Here is a 19,009-nt window from a genome sequence, read left to right as displayed (position 1 = left end):
TTTTCACCAAAAAGAAAATGCTTAAATCTTCCAACAATGATTGACTTGGAGTTTTCTCAACTCAAATGGATAATAAAGTTTCCACGTGGCATAATCTCAAGGCATAAGTGTATAAACCGGGCAACACGGTCAGCCAATAAAAACCTGCCCAAAAATTTCCATAGTCCAAATACACCATTCAAAATTCACACCATACCTAAATCCTTCATACACCAAAAATATCCACACACAAAAAATACCATGTCCAGCTTCACTCATGCCACTACACTACTCCATGCTCACATCAAAACCAAACACAAAAACACTTCAAACAACATCAACAACAACGTTAACAACTCTTTATCTTCTAAACAAAATGTAACAAATAGAAGAAATTTAGTTTCAACATTTCTAGCAACATCAATGGTTGGAGTAGTACATGTTACAACAACACCACTAGCACTAGCACAGAATTGGGGCACACGTTCTTTTATGAAAGAACATTTTTTTATGCCAGGATTGTCCCCTGAAGATGCAGTTTTAAGGATAAAACAAACAGCTGAAGGGTTACATAATCTTAGGGAAATGTTGGAAACTTTGTCTTGGAGGTATGTTATGTTTTATATAAGATTGAAACAGAATTATCTTGAACAGGATTTGAGAAATGCTATCACTACTTTGCCTGAAAATCGTCGCAAGGAGTATGTTAAAACTGCTAATGAGTTGGTTGATAATTTGACTGAGGTATGTATGATTAATTTTTAGTGGTGTTTTGTTAATTTGATGAATGAATTGAATAAGTCTATGAATAGATATACAACTTCTGCTATACTGATGTGTGCTTTAAAAGGCTTAATAGCAGTTTTCGCCACCTAACTTTCATGAGTTGCGATTTTGGCCCCCTAAGAAAAAGCCTATATAACTGCCCCTAAGTTTTGCAACCGTAGAAGTTTCTGGTCCCCCAAGGCCAATTTTTGGTAAAAAAAAAAAAATAGCACGTGACACCTCACTTAGGGTGCCACGTCAACGTAGACTGAGTCAAAATTGGTCTTGGGGGTCAAAACTGCCAGAGATGCAAAACTTAGGGAGTGATTTTGTAGTTTTTTTTTCTTAGAGGGCCAAAATTACAACTTTGAAAAAATTAGGGGTTAAAACTACTATTAAACCTTTTTAAAATTATAGTCATAAAATAAGATAATTTAGCCTTTGAAATTGATGAAATTCCAAAATATTTTGAAAATTAAAATTTCATTTCGTCCAAATTAGCTCATCTGATTCAAATTTTCAATTTCATGATTAATTTTAAAAAATTCAACTAATCGACTCAAATTGTCAATTTCATGGATTAATTTGAGTGATGAAACATGAATTTGACATGTTTGTATAAATTAGCTATCCTAAGAAACAAATATATAAATTAGTTTTACATTATCATGCACTATGAACTCTATTTTTCCATGTTGCATAGTTAATTTTAGGTTTAAATGCTATTTTGATCTTTTTATTTTGGCCAAACCATAATTTTGGTCTGTCGTTTTTAATTCCGTGATTTTGGTCCCCATTTCTGAAATTTTGACCAACTTATAATTTAACCATCCAAAATTTAATGATACCATGACACTAAATTGTTTACTCTCAATCCCTTGTACCATCTCAATTGATCTTCTTTTTCCTCTATATATTTGATCACCACTTAATTTAACATCATTTTTTTAAGACTCTCAAGAGATAGGCATTTGTTTTCATGTCAGATCACCATCTAACTTATTATACCTCATTAAGTTGGATGGTCGAAATGATGGGTTGGTCAAATTTTTAAAACGATGGATCAAAATTGTTCTATTAGAAAAAGGGGATGAGGGATGAATAGCTTGCTTGGTTGAACTAAGGTATTAAATGTGTTAAGATGTAAGGGTGAAAGATCTAGGTTTGAATCTTGAGCAAATGAGAAAGTACGAAAATAACAACTAACAAGCTAACATTTGCCATAAAAAAATTGGGGACTAAAATTACGGTTCGATCAAAATGTGATTTAAACTTAATTTTAAAATACAATTACAACAATGAAATGATATCATAAAACAATGGTTTTTAATGGATGCTATCGGTATAAAAGTGGGTTACACTCATGGCTATCATCATTTTAATAAATGGAATATGCATTTAAAGATTAATTTTGTCATGCAAAAATCAACATTGTTATTATATGATAAATGTAATGAACTAATGATTGCTAATGTCTAGCATCTGATTTATGGTTCTTTTTTTCCATCTTCAGATGGATCGTTATGTTCGGACACCAAAGGTATATGAATCATACCTATACTACGAGAAGACATTGAAATCAATAGATGAACTTGTGGCTCAGTTAGCTTAGTGCAAAGTTGAAGCTGCAGGGTATTGGTATTTGGAATTCTAATTGTATAAAACACATCTTGACATTTAATTTTTTTGAATTTTGGATTTTCAATTGAACATATATAAAAGGTTTAGAATGTGCAACTTCAAGTATTTTAAATTGAACATTATTAAAAGTTTTAAATCGAGAATTTTGACGCTAATGACTATTTTACAAACATTGATGGGAAATCTGAATTTTATCCATTGAATTTGAACTTACAAAGTCAAACTTTCAAACCTCTTGTACTATTAAAAGAAATTTAAATTGTGTACACCAACAAAGTATCCAACACAAGCCTAAACAAGTTAGAGAAACACACTTTGGTACAAATGCACACAGACTATAGGGGAATACACACGATCACGATTTTCATAAGACTTTTTTTTTCCATCTTATGAGTTTCTCGTGCGTTCTATGCAGTTCGGAATATAGAATTCAAAAAGCATAAACACCTCATACAGACCTCCAAAAACACGTTGAAACATTTCAGATTCTATAATCTGAATAGAACACGCGATAAACTCATAGACCAAATCATCAGTTTCGAGAGATAGCTGATTGAGATAGGAGGATTATTATTATAAAGAGAGCAACGGCAATATAAGAGCCAATAAGAGAACCAGAAATACGTTCACAGAAACTATTGTATTGTTGGCAAATAGGAAACCAATTGGCTTGTGTGTTTCCATAATGTGCTATGTACACAATTGATGCTGCTGCTGAGGCTGCTGCTGCTAGTAGACCCATCATTACCTTCACAATATAAACTCAATTGTTATTATTAAACATTGATCAGCATCACAATATATGGAAGAGTTTAATGAGTATGCAGCGCGTCAGCGTAAAGTTATTTAACACATGTATTTAATAATGTGTTACCATATCAATTAATGAATATGACAGCTCATTCATTTTTAAACACATTAATATAACCAATTAAGGAAAAGTTGCTTGTACAAACTTGTAGAAACCTTCACAATAATGTTGTCTATGTTACACAGGAGGGCTAGTTCTAGCAACTGGCAAATGAGACAAAATCTATGTAATGTGTTTGGATGAGAAAAGTTTATGAGCTAGTATGGATAATTCAAAATTTTCAATGTAAATTATATTCGTATAAGTTTGGAGAACTTGTAAAATCAAATGTATTTTAGGAAATGACTTATTATAGCTAAATTTATAAAAAAATTCAAATACTACCTTAAAATTAAGAATTTAAAAATCTCTTTCTTAGTCTCAACTATGTGAATATCAAGTTCAGTAATTTTTGTACTTGTGCCTAAATTTCAGCAACCTAACGAGGCTGGTTAGGATTTGAGATTTAAGTTGGGGATATTGTTTTTTGATTTAGGAATTAAAGTGGTCATTTTCTACTTTCGCTTTACTCCATGTGACACCTGATATGTCATGTCATTGTAAAACCTGAGCCACATCATCACTTAACATAATTATTTACGGTCAGGGACAGAAGTGCAGAGTCAGTGACTTCTTTTTATTTAATCCTGAGTCAAGGACCTATGTGACAGTGAGGTGCAGAGTCAGGGACTAAAGTGACCATTTACTCTATAAACATTAACAGAAGATTATTTTTGAAATGTTAACACTAAATATACAATACCAAGTTTTTTTTTGGGTACAATATATGATATATACCAAGTTGATCTTTATGTTTAATTTAATTACAAAAAATAAGTTTAACAGAAGGATTATGTTTAATTTGAAAAAAAATATTACTTTATGTTTTTATTTTTTAATGTCCTTTTTAATTACAAAAATTGTCATATACTGAGAATTTTTGTAAACATCATGATGAGTGTGTTTACCATGTCAAGAACAATGAGGAGAATCCTACTTTTTACTGCAGTGCTCCTTACTATATGGAGTATTGATAGGATTAATGAAAGCGCAAGATACCCACAAACAATAGAGTTGGCCAGCACAAAAAACCTGAAATATTCATGTTCAATATTAGCCAATATTTAATATTGTAAATTGCAATTTAATTAATTTTTCATTCTTAAAATTTGGGCTAGTCTGAACTCAAACATACAAAATCAATTTGTAAGATGAGTGATATCTTCTATAAATAAAATATTTTCAAATTCATATATCATCTAACGTAGGACTCTTAACTATCAGGTCGGTATAACAAAATACAAAAATAGAACACTTACACAAATGAGGGGAGATCATCATATTCAGCCCTGAATTGTACAAAAGATGTAGCAAATGGAAGCCTTTCATCAGTTGTTCCCATAGCCACAGCACTAGCAAGTGTTGCAACACCTGCAATTATTCTCAAAATAAAATCCATTATAGATAATCCTCTTTTCACCCCTTTATTTGTGGATGCATTTTTAGACACTTCACCAAGTTCAATTGAACCTCCCTTCATTTTGTTCCAACTTAATTAAAATTCTCTCACACACAAACTTTTGTATAAGTGCTTGTGTTTCTTAACTATCTAAAATAGGATATTATTATGTGTAAGTGCTTGAGCTTCTTAACTATCTAAAAGAGGCATTTATATAGTTGTAGAATTGTGTCAAATTTAGTACTTCCGAGGTTGATTTAAGAGAAAGAAACAAATAATACAAGGATTAGGTTTTGCCAACCACAAAGTGGCTTTGTTTGTGTTCTATAGATGAGGACACGTGTAATTTTGATGATTTGCTTACATACAACATGTGACTGATGATCCACTAAATCTCCCACTAAATTATTAACTAAACTATACGTACCTGCTCGTACTTGTTCAACTATAGAAAGTAAAGTGACCGTACTCCAGCTACTCCAATATAGCATTTGTTGACTACAATATAACACCCGCTTGAGTTAACTCATGCAGGTGTTAAACATGAACAAACACCCGTTTGAGTTAACTCACGCTGAGTATAACACATGCGTGAGTTAACTTACGCATGGGCATTTTTGGAAGTTTGGTTGGGAATGAGCGAAACGTGTTGGGAGAAAAGCATAATTTGATTAGTTATTGTTTTGGATTGGACCTTGGCCCAATCATGTAGGAAAATTGTTTTTCTCCCTTTCGTTTTTCCTCATTTCCTTAATTCAGCATGAGTTAACTCACGCTCGATATTTTTCAACGTGAGTTAACTTACACTGACACTTTTAAGATCGGTTCATTCACTTTTTAAACCGGTTCAACCGATCTTATAATTTTCAGCGTGAGTTAACTCAGACTGAAAAATGCCGAGCGTGAGTTAACTCATGCTGAATTAATGGAATGAACAAAAACGAAAGGGAAAAGAGCAATTTTCACCATGTAGACCCTAAATCCAAAAGAACAAGCACTGACATGTTCCCCGCAACGTATCTCAGGATTAAATCACTGTCATCTTATTTCAAACACTACTATCTTATCATCTGGTGTTGACTTGAACGTTGAAGTGTGCTCCTTTGAAAATCTTAAATTTCATTCCCTCTGGTGTTAATTTTGATGGGTTGGTTTACCTTAAAAAAATGGCTACTTTAGATTTAGTATGTCTCTTGTACGAATCATGACTTTGTTTTACCATGTTATAAGTAAGAATTTTCATCATCGTTGGTGGTGATTAATCTTTTTCGAAAAACGACATAAAAAATAGTTAAGGGACTAAAAGAAGAATTTAGCCTACAATCAAATTCAAGAGCAATAAACCAACATAAAAATACGGAGTCTCATTTGATCTCAAAATCAAACAGTTCAAATATAATCAACGTCCAAACATATAAGAGCTTTTACGCTCAAATGATGAAAGTAAAAGAAAAGCCCTAAATCTTTCCTTTAAGCTCGTTCATGACAACAACATTACCATGTCAAGAATGAGGCCTATACTTCTATCTAGTTGATGAAAAACCAAATCATTTGTAAACTTTCATTTAGACAAAATGCACACAAGCCAAAACTATGAACGCTTTCACGTGTCTATTAACCTCACGAAACCAAACTAAAAAAATTGATTTACATGTAAAACAATATTATCAACAAAGCACTGCTTACACCCAACCATCCTAAAACATCATGTCACACCTTCCCAAAAACTAGACAATGATGAAATAGGTGTGTGATGTTTCAAAAACTTCACATTCGCCTCATTAATAAGAATCCAATTGAGTATATGTAAACTATAGGTCTCGTATTACTAAATCTAAAACTGAAGTTTTCAAATTTTAAATTTTAGAAAATTTCCACCCTTGTCATTTGAATTAAGTTTTTTTGACGTTTCATGTTAAATAACTAGCTAAAAAAGTTCTTGGATGATGTGACACTGCATGTTTTTTTTTTGTTTGTAAAATCTATTTTTTCTTAGATTTGCACTTTTTTTATTTATGTTTTAATTTAAATAATGTGTTGATTATATTGAAAATTTTGTGCATTTTAGTTTATTATTCAATATAACACAAAAAATAATAACAAAGCTAGTTATCGAAAAAAGTTAAAAAGTTAAATATTTACATTTTACAAATTAGAAATGAAATAATATTAATGATTAGGAGACAAGTCATAAAAAAGAGAAATGATATTTGAACATTTTATAAATTAGAAATGAAATAATATTAACTTTCTCTCTCATACTTACATTACTTTTTATTTTATCTCTCTATTGCTTTGGTTTTCGTGCAAATACCTATTTTTTCTTTGTAAATTATAATTGTTCCAAAAATTATCAACCAAATAATTGTTCAAATAACATTCCTCCATAAAAAAAAAAAAAAAAAACCCAATTGTTGTCTAGGGTTGTACATAGCTTAGTTGGATTGAATTTAACCACATACAACCCTATAAATTATTTTTCTTTATCCTTCCAACTACAGTACATTTAGAGCCAAACTACCCCTCTGGATTTACCTGCTCTACATTTGTTTTCTACCTCTCACAAGGGAGCAAGTCATCATTGGTACACTCACTACCCACAAGAAAAATTGGTAAAGAAAAAACTAAAAACATAGAAAACAATAGAAAGTACATACCATTTCTAATTGAAGGGTCTTAAACATTTCAAATCCGATACTTATTAGGTATTTCATTGGGGTGAATTTTTTTCAAGGTCTTATAAGATCCGGGGTCTTATTTAAGACCCCCAACTTTAAGCGGGGCCGCATGCTTTTAATATTAAAAAATTGAAATATTGTGATATAAAGTTATTTATAGTTGATTGGTGGGTCCCATTTAAGATTTTTGTGTGAGATCCAAGTTAGAGGAATTGAGTATTTATTAGGTACTATTATTAAAAAATTATAAATGAGGGATGTGTACGCGTGTGACCCATTTAAAAACCCAAAAATGGATGTCTCCATTGTAGATGCTCTTAGCACATGGATTTATCATTTCTCTATGATATATCATTTCTCTTTCATATGTGTATCTGTAACTGATTTTGTCCTTAGGAGTACAACAAGATAAGGATGGAGACTTGCAATCTCAACCGTCCACAAACAACCATCCAAAGGCCAGCATTCTTGATTTATGGCTATCCCTTTCCACCACCAATCAGCTTTCTCATTGCAATATATAAATCTCTTCCCACCCACAACCCTATCACACCACCAATATTGTAGAACTTGGAGAAGAAAATATGGGGAGAAAAAAGAGTGCAAACAGAAATCTTTGGTGAACATGATCTTAGTTCACATTATCTTAGCTCACCATGCCATTGTTTCCTTCTCTCTCTCTCTCCATACTCTAACATATTTATCTCCTAATGATGTTTGATTTAGTCTATGGATTGTTTTTTATTTATTTTATTTTGTTAAGAGTTCTTTTTTATGGCCCAACTCCACTTTTACCCTTTCTTAGAATTTGGCTTAATTCCTTTCTCAACAATTTTTTAAAACCTACTAATAAACAAGATAAGAACAAAATTACCTCAAATGATTTTTTTTTTGAAAGAAACGTCAAATGAATTTTAAAAGTGGTTCATTGGTTCTTAAATGTCTCAAATAAATTGTATTTTTTTTATAGATAAAACAACAATAATTATTGAAAACTCACACACATAAGTGGTAGAAACAAGTTTAGACTTTGATGGTTGCTACGTTCGTCTAACAATTTCGACATTTTTATAAGTTAAGCTGCAATTTATATAGGCACAGATAAATTGTATTTAATAACAAGGAAAAAAACATATTTTAAGGTTAATAAGAATTTTGCATGATTTATTAGATCTAACATTTTTCACAATGTGATATCCTAAGATTCTAATACTCTCATGAACATTGGAGGTAAGAGAATCAACCTCATATCATATGATGGCGGTTCAAATGCAAATGATGTTGAATATATGTTTCAAAATCTTCCTAGTATCCCGCAATAATACTGTTATTAGTTTATTTTGAGTCAATTGATTACTCATATTATATCGTAGGGGTTTAAGAAAATTACTATTAGTTAATTTGTTTTAAAAAATCTTAAAGTTGGTTTGAGATTTGGGGGACTTTTTTACAATGGTAGAGAGTAATAAATATGAGCCGTGTTATTTGAACAACCATTTGTGAGATAATTTTTGGGACAATCATAAATTTAAAAGAAAAAGTAGATAGAAATCAAAACATTATAGAGAAAAAATAAAAACATAATGTGAGTATGAAAAAGAAAGTTGTCGCAAAATTTTCATAAAATGATTGTACAAATATCATCTCTCAATAAATAATTTAGTGGAAAGATATCTAGGGGATTGAGAGGTAGGATGTCCGAAAATTTTGGTCGAACCTAACTCAAGTCATATCTCATTTGATGTGAGACTTTTAACAAAATGAGTGTATTGAGTTGAATTAGTTTACCCGTTGGTTAAGAAAAATATGGATAAGATATAATACATGTAACAAACATTGCTGATCTTATATGTAACATATCACAACATAGGTGATATAATTACCCAAATTGATTTTAAAATAGATGTTGATGCGTCAAGTGGAAGAGCATATGTGATCAAGAAGATTGAATATTTTGTTCAACTTAAAAAATAGGTAAATCAACATTTTATTCACCTGAGCATAGCATTGTGAATTTTGCGGTGAATGTCATGGTCATGGTTAATAACAATGATTATAAAATATCTTAACATCTCTTTTGACAAGGTAGAAATTTGTTTACCCTGCTTATGGGGTTATATAAAAAGTTTAGTTGTCTTGATACCAACTAAATTTCTAGTTTTCTTTGTACATGAATGATGATGTTATATACTTCATGTACAATTGATAAATTAACAGTTATATTAATCAAAACAGTCAAAAAGAACCAACTTAGTTTTATGGAATTAATTGCTACAATATACATGTATAAATGGACGATAAATTTAATAACCTTGAATCATTGAAGTTCTCCATATATACATTTTCAACTAGAGTTTTAATGGTAAAAGGTAATCTAATTTATTTCTTATCTGTGTCAAATATTGTTGTAGTAATCTAGTCTATCAAATTAAGTTCACTATATTTTTAATTATTTTGATTTGATTAATAAAATTATGATCTATCAAATTACACGATGAATAAAGAGCATCATGCTTCCAATGTAAAAGGAAGCTAACAACTTGGTTAGTATTATGACAGTTGAATTCTTTATTAAACATCACATGCAGCTGGTGGAAAAATATCTGACATGGCAAGAGAGAATATCTCTTATAATCATTTTTACTCTAACTTGACCTTCACGGAAGCCTAACCATGTCAAGCCGATAAAATATAGTCTACCCATCTTCTTAGGCTCAAAAGATTTTTAGTTAGTTGCCTTCACTGATATTGATTCAATAGTTGCATCAACAACATATGTTTTAACCATTGAGATGTGACTTAAAATTGAGTGTTGAATCAAAATGGCGATTTTTGGAAAAAGGTTGGTGTCTTTTGGGGAGATATTCATAGCATAGAAAAGATGGAAAACACATGAGTCGTTGAGTTTTGTGAGCAACTTGATGAATCTTGGGAGTTCAAAAGAGAATATTGTTAGAAAATTAAATGTTAAGGTTGGTTCTTTTGCGGCTAGATTTTAGTATTGGGAACAATTGGAAAACAATTTGGTAGGAAAATTATTGAGTCTCTTCCTGAGGAAAGAGGAAAATGGTAGGAATTAGGTATGTTGTTGAAAAGCTTGTTGAATCTATTAAGAGTAAAGTAGAGAGATTTTTATCCTCCATACATAGGTCAAATTTGAAGCCGAATTAGGTGAGCAAATTCTTGTTGTGTTGTTCTATACTCTTTATCTTGTTGTTTTATAGTTTTGTTTTACATGGTTGTTAAATTAAATCTAGATATTTGTTATTGTTGTTTGTGATTGTTTAGTTATTGATTGTCAATAATACTTATCGAACATATTTAAGTTTAGGGAAATTCTAACTTGTACCCTTAGGACACAAGATAAGAATATTAAAATAGAATTAAACAATACTTCTAAATATTAATATTGAAAAGATAAGTTTTTAAATTTTTAAGGTTATAAATGCACAATTTCCAAGATTAAATTTCTTTATTTAGTTTATAATCTTGTGTCCTTAGGACACAAGTTAACAATACTATAAAGTTTATTACTCCCTCTATTCCTTTTTAATTGTCACTTTTGCATAATTTTTTTGTTTCTAATTAACTGTCACTTTCAAAGTTCAATACAACATTAAATGTTGTTTTGCCTTTATTACCCTTGATTATTTATTGTAGAGAGAGAAGTAAATGAAATGAGATATTAAATGATGAAGGTTATTATAGGAAAAAGATGAATTGTTGCATCAAAAGTAGTAAAAAGTATTTGTTGTCTTGGTTTATGTAAAAATCTCAAAAGTGACAATTAAAAAGGAACGGAGGAGTATTATATGATTGAGTCCCAAATTTACAACATTAACATCAATTTGGATAATTACCTTATGCTATAACGGAAATGATTTCATGATTATCTTGATAATGAAGTTGATATTTGACCAGGTTACAACTTTCTTTTCAGGTTTTGTTGTCGCCTTTTGTGTTGGAAAGAAAAAAAAAATATTTCGATTTGAGCAATAACATTAATGTTTGCAATTTTTGTTCTTATGTTTGCATACTTCCTAATATAAAATAATCTATAAAATTAGTGTATTATAGGCATGTATGTGCGACAGTTTACTTTAGGGTGATTTTTAAATTGCACATTTATAGAAATATTTTATAAGTACTCGTATAGCTAAAAGCATTGCAGTAAACTTTTAACTGTATTAACAAAGCTTGGAGTTTCTTCTGATGTTGAGCTTCTTCATGATTTTTCCTTTGTTGATCTTGTAAATCTTTTAAGGAGCAATGCCGCCGGCACTTTGTTCTTTAGAGAGTAGTTAGTGTCTTTGTTCTTTTATGTTTTGCTTTTTCTAATTTTTATCATTGTAATAAAAAAAGAACCTCTTAACTCTATGCTTAGTGTATATAGGCTGCCTAATTTAGGGGTGCAAACAGTCCAAAATTTTAGGACCAAAAATATTTTTTTTTATTTTTTTTATTTTTTATATATAATGCATGTAAAAAATGAATTTTTATACTAATAACTTGTCAATGATTTCAGATGTGTAGATATGACATAGTGGTAGAATTCGGCGTTGGTGGTATGGTCCTGCTTAAATTTCTAGGATTTACATTCTTCTTTAACTAATTTTTATTTTCTAGTATCATAGATCTTCAATTTGAGACTATTTTATCGTAGATTTGAGGTTCACATGTCCTTAATATTCTCTCTTCTCCATCAATTCAGTTCAACTTATCAACCAATTACTCTTCAAAAAAAAAAAAAAAAACTTATCAACCAATTAGGCTATATATTTACAAATAAAAACACTATACAACTTTTTTTTTCTTCTTTTTTAGAGCACTTCTTGTCATTTTTTGGCTTGTGGTATAAAATGACAAAGCTCTTACCACAAACATTATAATTATTCTCTTTTAAAAAAAATGTGTTTTTTTATTAGCGGTCTATCTTTACTATGAGAGCCACGCCTCTAATTCAATAGGGACAGCCGAAGATAGAATTAATATATTTATTTTTATCAACTCAGGATAAGCTATTGATGAGTTTGGGAAAAAGTTGACATTTAGATTCATTGTGTAATTAACGTATCTTTTGTTTTTTTGTGGTGGTCGAGGTTCGAACCTCGGACCTTGCATATTTTATGCATTGTCCTTACCAACTGAGCTAAGCTCAAGAAGACAATTAATGTATCTTGTTTATAATATAGATCAAATACATTATTTATGCAATGAATCAAAAAAGTCAAATGCTTCTCCTAAATAGAATCGGAGGGAGTACAATGATTTTTAAATTGTATTTCTCTTGTTTGCACCATTATATATAAATTTAATAATTTACCTTACTTTTCTAATAGACAATTGTTGAATATGATGCAAGGATTGATTATGGAAACAAATCTAATACAATGCATGATTCACTTCACTACTTCTTCTTGAAGTTGATAAAATAGTCACAAGAAAGGGGGGGTTTGAATTGTGACCCTTTAAAAATTATCCTGAAACTTAAAAATGATTCTCAAGTTGTTTACTTGGAATTATGTTAACTTTCTGACTTCAGAATGTTCTGAAGTTCATAAACAAAATTGTTTAATAAAGTATAAGTGTAAGTGTGTGTTGTGTATACTGTAGATAAAAGAGTATAGAGAAGAAAGAAAGAACACACAAAGAGTTATAGTGGTTCACCCAATGTGGGCTAGTCCACTCCCCACAATCCTGTGAGAGTTTCCACTAAGATGCTTGAGATAACCTCTCAAGTCCTGCACCTTACAATCTTGTTCACCTGAACAATTACAATCCTGTATTCTCTAAGCCTCAGCAGGCTTGCACCTTCTTGCTAAGTTAACCACTTAGACTTTTACAACCTTTGCTCAACCTAACACTTTAGGACCTCTAAAAGCTAGATGAGACTTTGTTACAATTTGTATGGAAGTTGGGTGTTTGTGAAACAAACAGTGGAGGAAGAAGAAAAGGTTATCCTACAGATAACAAGAGTATTGATTTGCACTAAGTTGATGAAAGACTTAGAGATTGATCAATTTCAGTTTGCAAAAGCTTCAAACAAAATCAGAGTTGTTTTCTTGTATGCTTTGCAATGGTGCCAGTTTTGCTAAGGCCAAGCCCTCTATTTATAGAGTCTTTGGGCTCATATAGCCGTTGTAGGGTGTCCAATGGTGTTATGCCATGTGTCCTGGGTCCCACAAGCTTTAACTTGAAATTCTGGGCAAACATTCTGATCTCTGATGAACATCAGAATGTTGTTGTGTTCATGATGATCTTCATCTGGGTTCATCACGTTCTTCATCTGGGTTCATCATGTAAGAATGAACACATGAAGTTCTGGGCTATGCATATGCTTTTCATATGAATTTCTGGACAATAACCAATGTATGGACTTTTCTTCATACATCAGAATGTTCCTTTCCCAGATTTTGTCTTGGAACCGGTGCAGGAGGATTTAGTGGGATTCTGCATCTTCATGCCCATGCTTTGAGAGATTGTGTTGTCCTTGTTCAGTACCAACTCTCAGACGTGTCTATCTCTTGTTGAAGATGACAGATTTGCTTTGCTTTTGCTTTTTGCTTTTCACCTACTATACTGTTCATAAAGTAAGCATGAGCTGAGCTTGAACATTCTGATCATCAGAATGTTCCATCTGTTTCACTTAGGATGATTTCTAAGACTATCATTTGATGTAATCAAATCCTAATAGTGAAACAATAATGAAGAGCAGTGATGATAACATCTAGGATGATATTCCTTTGTGAAATATTCCTAGTACATCAATGTTCATAGTCTTAAATGAACATTGAATGCCTTCTTTGACATAACTCTTGTATATGCCTTTATTGCTTGATTGATCCATGCAAATGTACTTTCCTGGACATATATTCATGTCACATGTGCCTTGCATGACCTTGATCACAGTTCTTGAGATTCTTGGCTTGTATAAGAACAACCTTCTGAACTAGGTTGCTTCTGAACAACCTTCTGAACTGGGTTGCTTCTGAACTGGTTGCTTCTGAACAACCTTCTGAACTAGGTTGCTTCTGAACTTGGTTGCTTCTGAACTGGTTGCATCTGAACAACCTTCTGAACTAGGTTGCTTCTGAACTTGGTTGCTTCTGAACTGGTTGCTTCTGAACAACCTTCTGAGCAACATTCTGATCTAACTTTCTGAACTTCAGAATTAGTTCATGGATTCAATGTCCTTTGATTTTATGCATCTTGGTATGATTCAGACCTTGTTCCTGTCTTAGTGAAAACACTCAAGAGCACAAGTTAAATACCAAGGAATTAATCAAAGTCCATTTAATCCTTAATCATTAAAGTTTATTATCTTTAAAATTAATTAGGGATTTTGCCTCAACAATCTCCCCCTTTTTGAAGATGATAAACTTATGATTTAGGATTAAGGATTTTGATTATATATATGAAAAATAACAGAGCTTAAAAATTTATTTTAATGCTCCCCCTCATTTTTATAATCCATTATGCAGAGTTTTTAAGAACTTTAAAAAGCTCCCCCTCAATTTTATAATCTTTTGCATAAAGTAAAAATATGCAAGACTGAACCAAATTCAATATTCATTCATTTGATATAACATGAAGTACATTACATGAAAGGATGGTTCAAAAACAAAAAAAATCAAAGTGCATGTGATCAAGAAAAGCAAAAGATGGAATTTATAAATTCCAATATCAATTGATCACCTAGACCTACTTAGGGCCTATAACTAAAAAAAACTTTAAAGACTTTGAATCCTAAAGCTTCTCCCCCTTTTGTCATCTGCAAAAAAGGATAGGGAGGATTTCTGAAAAGATTCATGGAGTGGAGTCTCCAGAATCAGAAGAGGGTTCTGCTTCAAAGATGGAGGGGTCATCAAATACTGGAGGTGGAATGGCCAAACCAGGAGCATGGACTTTGACAGTCCAGTCAGCCAGCACACAAGCAATTTTGTGGGTCTTGGTGGAGACTCTAAGTGCCCTTGAGGCTATCTTCTCTGCTCTTGAAGGCTTAGCAGGTTCAGCAGGACCAGAGGCTTCAGCTTGCTCTCTGTTTGCAGACACAAAGGTGTTGAGAGAGTCAAATAAAGCAGCCATGTTTGGAAGTTTGCTTCTTGTGGTGGTCTTCATTTGTTGTGGTGGTGGAGTGGATGAAGGAATGAAAGGTGGAGTAGGGAGGTCAGAGACCAAGAAGTTGGTAGCACCTGCAACAGAATCCATGGTGGAGGATGATGGGTTAACATTCTGACCATTTTGGGCCATGAGCTGTACCTCCTCAGAGGGCAGAGATCCTGATGCCAAAGGCATGGGATCAACTGACAGCTGGCCATCTGGAGGAAGTTCATTTGAGGCATGCTGATCATCAAGCTCTTGATTGTCTTGATCAGCCATGACATGAATATCTTCATCATTCTGGGCTTTAGACACTTTTGGAGCTTGCTGAGTTGTTTCTTGTCCATCTTGAAACAACTCACTATTGAAGTCAATGTTGATATCTTCAATATTGAGATCAAATCCAGTTGAGAACTCCACATCTTGAGCTTCTTCTTCAATGTTCATATTTGAAGCTAAGAGCTCAGCCACTTCCTGAGTTTTTCCATCAACATTCTGAGTACCAAACTCAGTATTTTCTTCAACTCTTTGATCATCAGGATTGGAAGCAGCATCTTGAGGGATTTCTTCACTTTCCTCAGCTTGATTGACTTTCTCAGCTTCTTTTTGAAGAGATGCATCATCAACCTTCTGAGCATCATCTTCTCCAATCAAGGTTTTGAACTGCGAGCTTCCTTCTTCAACAATCTCCTTTGCAAGCTTGGAGACTTCAGAGAACAAATTTTCTTCTGGTGGAGAGGGAGTTTTGGTATCTGTAATCTCTTCAACCCTTCTTTTCTTCACAGCTTTCTGAACATTCTGATCAGAATTTCTTTTACCAGATCCATAGGGTCCAGAAGTTTTGGAGGCTGTCATGTTGGATGAAGTAATATGGAGTTGACCTAAGGTCTTGGAAGAAAAGGTCATAAAATCCAGCTTGCGTTTCTCTCCTTCAAGGGGCACTTTTGCCTTTTGAAAAATGGAAGTGAGATGCATTCCATAGGGTAGTCCAGCAGATGTTTGTTTTATGGCTAGGCATGAATCAATCATGTGTTGAATAATGAAAAAACACAGATTTAACTTAATCTTTTTCATGAGATGGTAGATGAAACAAAGATCTATGTCAGAGACAAGTTCAAAAGATCCACATCTAGGTAAAAGACAATGCCTAATCATGTTGTGAAGAATTTTGGGAGTATCTTCCAGGTTTGTGGAGTTAAAGGTGTGATTTTCTTTGGTGTATTTAACTATGAGTTTGTTACGGTTAACTCTAGACTCATCAAACCAGAAGCTAGAGTATAGCTGATTACCTTCATTTGGAATTTTGAATGCTTCAGAGACAAATTCCTGAGTCATCTTGATCTTTACACCTTTGACTGATGATATGAGAAACTTCTCATTTCCATTCTTCTTTTCCTGAACTGATAGGTTGGTGTAGAACTCTCTGACCAAGTCTTCATAGGTGTGTTCTTGAAGAGTTATGAAGTTGGTCCATCCTTGAGGTTCAGTGAACTCCTTCATATTCCATGCCTTGGTTTCCAGACTTTCAAGGTTGAAATACTTGGTTCTGCTCATAGGTCTGAGAGCAATTTTCTCAGCCCTAGATGCTTTTAAGGTAGCAGCAAGTTTAGTAATATCTTTACCTTTCCCATGCTTCTTAGAAGAGCCTTTCTCTTCTTCTTTTTCAGCCTTTTCTTCAGATTCTTCCTCTTCACTTTCTTCTTCATCTTCAGAGGTCTTTTCCTCAGATAAGGGCATAGCTTCAGCAGCAATCTCATTCCTCCTTTGAAGTATTTTCTTTGTAAGTTCCTTATCCCTTTTTGAGGAAGCTTTTACTGATTTCATTGCGTCAGAAAGAGTTTGTTCAGAGTCTTCATCCTCTTCTTCTGGATCTTCCTCTGTTTCATCCTCAGAGTCTTCATCATCACTTGAATCTTCTTTTTCTTCGTCAGAATCTAGATTCACGTGAGATACCTTTGGTTTCTTCAAAGGTTTCTTCATCCTTGTTGATCGTCTGGTAGGTATTGGTCTGGGTTTGATGATGGGTTTCTTAGAGGATCTGGTTTTGGAAGATTTGGGATTTTCAGAAGCAGGAATGATTACGTCCTGAAGAATGGTGCGTACAGGGGTTTCACTCAAAAGTTGTTGATCAGAGGTTTGATCAGCAGCGGTGTTGGATGGTGGTGGTTGACAATGTTCTTCAGAAAGTCTTGGGGTAGTTTTGGTTCTAACCATTTTTTCAGAAAATGAAGAACAGAGCAGTTTGAATTTTTTGCGAGGAGAGAGATGAGAGGTTAGGAAATGAGATGGAAGTGAAATAATCAGAGTTGGTAACTGATTATATAGACAAAACGTGCAAGAGAAAAAGAATAGTAGTGATATGATGACAGTTAGCATTGGGAAGGATGAAAAACTGTCAAAAAGCAACGCCTAGGAGAGAGAAAGGAAAAAGTAGCCGTTTGGGAAGATGAATGGATTTGGGATGATTTGATGGTTAAGCCATTACATGGTGGTTAAACCTTAAACATGACTTCTTATAACCAAGCATTAAATGCTTAAGATTATGGAGGGATTTTTTGAATAAGTCAAAACAAGATCTCACGCATGAGATTGTTTGACCCAGAATTTGGGTTTTAAAAAAAATTTCAAGAACATCATGAATGGATAAACTCAGATGAACAAACTTGTGAATGTTCTGATCATATGAATATTGCAATGAACATTCTGATCATTTGAACATTCTGACCTGATGAACATTTTGAGCTCAGGAACATTCTGAACTCAGGAACATTCTGATGAGTGTGGGATTGAGATGGATCTATCTGATTTGTATCAGATTGACATCAAGGGGTTTAGTTTAAGGCCCTTAGTGATCAGTAATCAATCTTTATTGGGATTTTTCATGATTAACAATTTTTCTTTAAGAGAATTGAATCTATCCTCAACAAGGGGTTTTGTGAAAATGTCAGCCAATTGATTTTCAGTATCAACAAAGCTTAATGCAATATTCTTTTTCTGAACATGGTCTCTAATGAAATGATGTTTTATTTCAATATGTTTAGACCTAGAATGCTGAATAGGATTCTTAGAAAGATTAATTGCACTTGTATTGTCACAATAAATAGGAACACTTGTGTACCTTAGAGAGTAATCTTCCAGCTGATTTCTTACCCATAAAATTTGAGAGCAGCAGCTAGCTGCAGATACATACTCAGCTTCAGTTGTGGAGAGTGCAATAGTGTTTTGCTTTCTGCAAGACCATCCAATCAATGCTTGTCCTAAGAATTGACAGGATCCACTTGTGCTCTTCCTCTCAACTTTGTCTCCAGCATAATCAGCATCACAATAGGCTACAAGATCAAAACTAGAACCTTTTCTATACCAAAGACCAAGATCAGTAGTACCTACTAGATATCTAAAGATTCTTTTAACTGCAGTTAAGTGAGATTCTTTTGCACATGTTTGAAATCTAGCACATAATCCTACTGCAAACACTATATCAGGTCTGCTAGCAGTCAAATATAATAATGAACCTATCATGCCTCTATATTCTTTTTC

General features: G+C 32.8%; 3 protein-coding genes across 3 annotated transcripts; 1 reads left to right on the top strand and 2 right to left on the bottom strand.

The window, feature by feature from the left end:
* Nucleotides 1–141: 141 nt before the first annotated feature.
* LOC11413262 (photosynthetic NDH subunit of lumenal location 2, chloroplastic) lies at nucleotides 142–2,490 on the top strand. The gene is made up of 2 exons (XM_003613815.3): nucleotides 142–723; nucleotides 2,258–2,490. Exons 1-2 carry the CDS (start codon nucleotides 241–243, stop codon nucleotides 2,354–2,356), a joined length of 582 nt encoding a protein of 193 aa, XP_003613863.2. The 5' UTR covers nucleotides 142–240; the 3' UTR covers nucleotides 2,357–2,490.
* Nucleotides 2,491–2,609: 119 nt separating this feature from the next.
* Nucleotides 2,610–4,899, bottom strand: LOC11414000 (casparian strip membrane protein 1). The gene is made up of 3 exons (XM_003613814.4): nucleotides 4,555–4,899; nucleotides 4,204–4,327; nucleotides 2,610–3,133 (listed from the first exon to the last, which is right to left on the bottom strand). The coding sequence occupies exons 1-3, from the start codon at nucleotides 4,773–4,775 to the stop codon at nucleotides 2,918–2,920; spliced, it is 561 nt and encodes a 186-aa protein (XP_003613862.1). The 5' UTR covers nucleotides 4,776–4,899; the 3' UTR covers nucleotides 2,610–2,917.
* A 10,279-nt stretch (nucleotides 4,900–15,178) lies between these two features.
* LOC112422060 (uncharacterized) lies at nucleotides 15,179–17,686 on the bottom strand. The gene has a single exon (XM_024784787.1). It carries the CDS (start codon nucleotides 17,684–17,686, stop codon nucleotides 15,179–15,181), a length of 2,508 nt encoding a protein of 835 aa, XP_024640555.1.
* Between the last annotated feature and the right edge of the window lie 1,323 nt (nucleotides 17,687–19,009).

Source organism: Medicago truncatula, chromosome 5, assembly GCF_003473485.1.
Source record: "Medicago truncatula cultivar Jemalong A17 chromosome 5, MtrunA17r5.0-ANR, whole genome shotgun sequence".
NCBI lineage: Eukaryota > Viridiplantae > Streptophyta > Magnoliopsida > Fabales > Fabaceae > Medicago > Medicago truncatula.
This window is presented reverse-complemented; position numbering and strand designations above follow the sequence as displayed.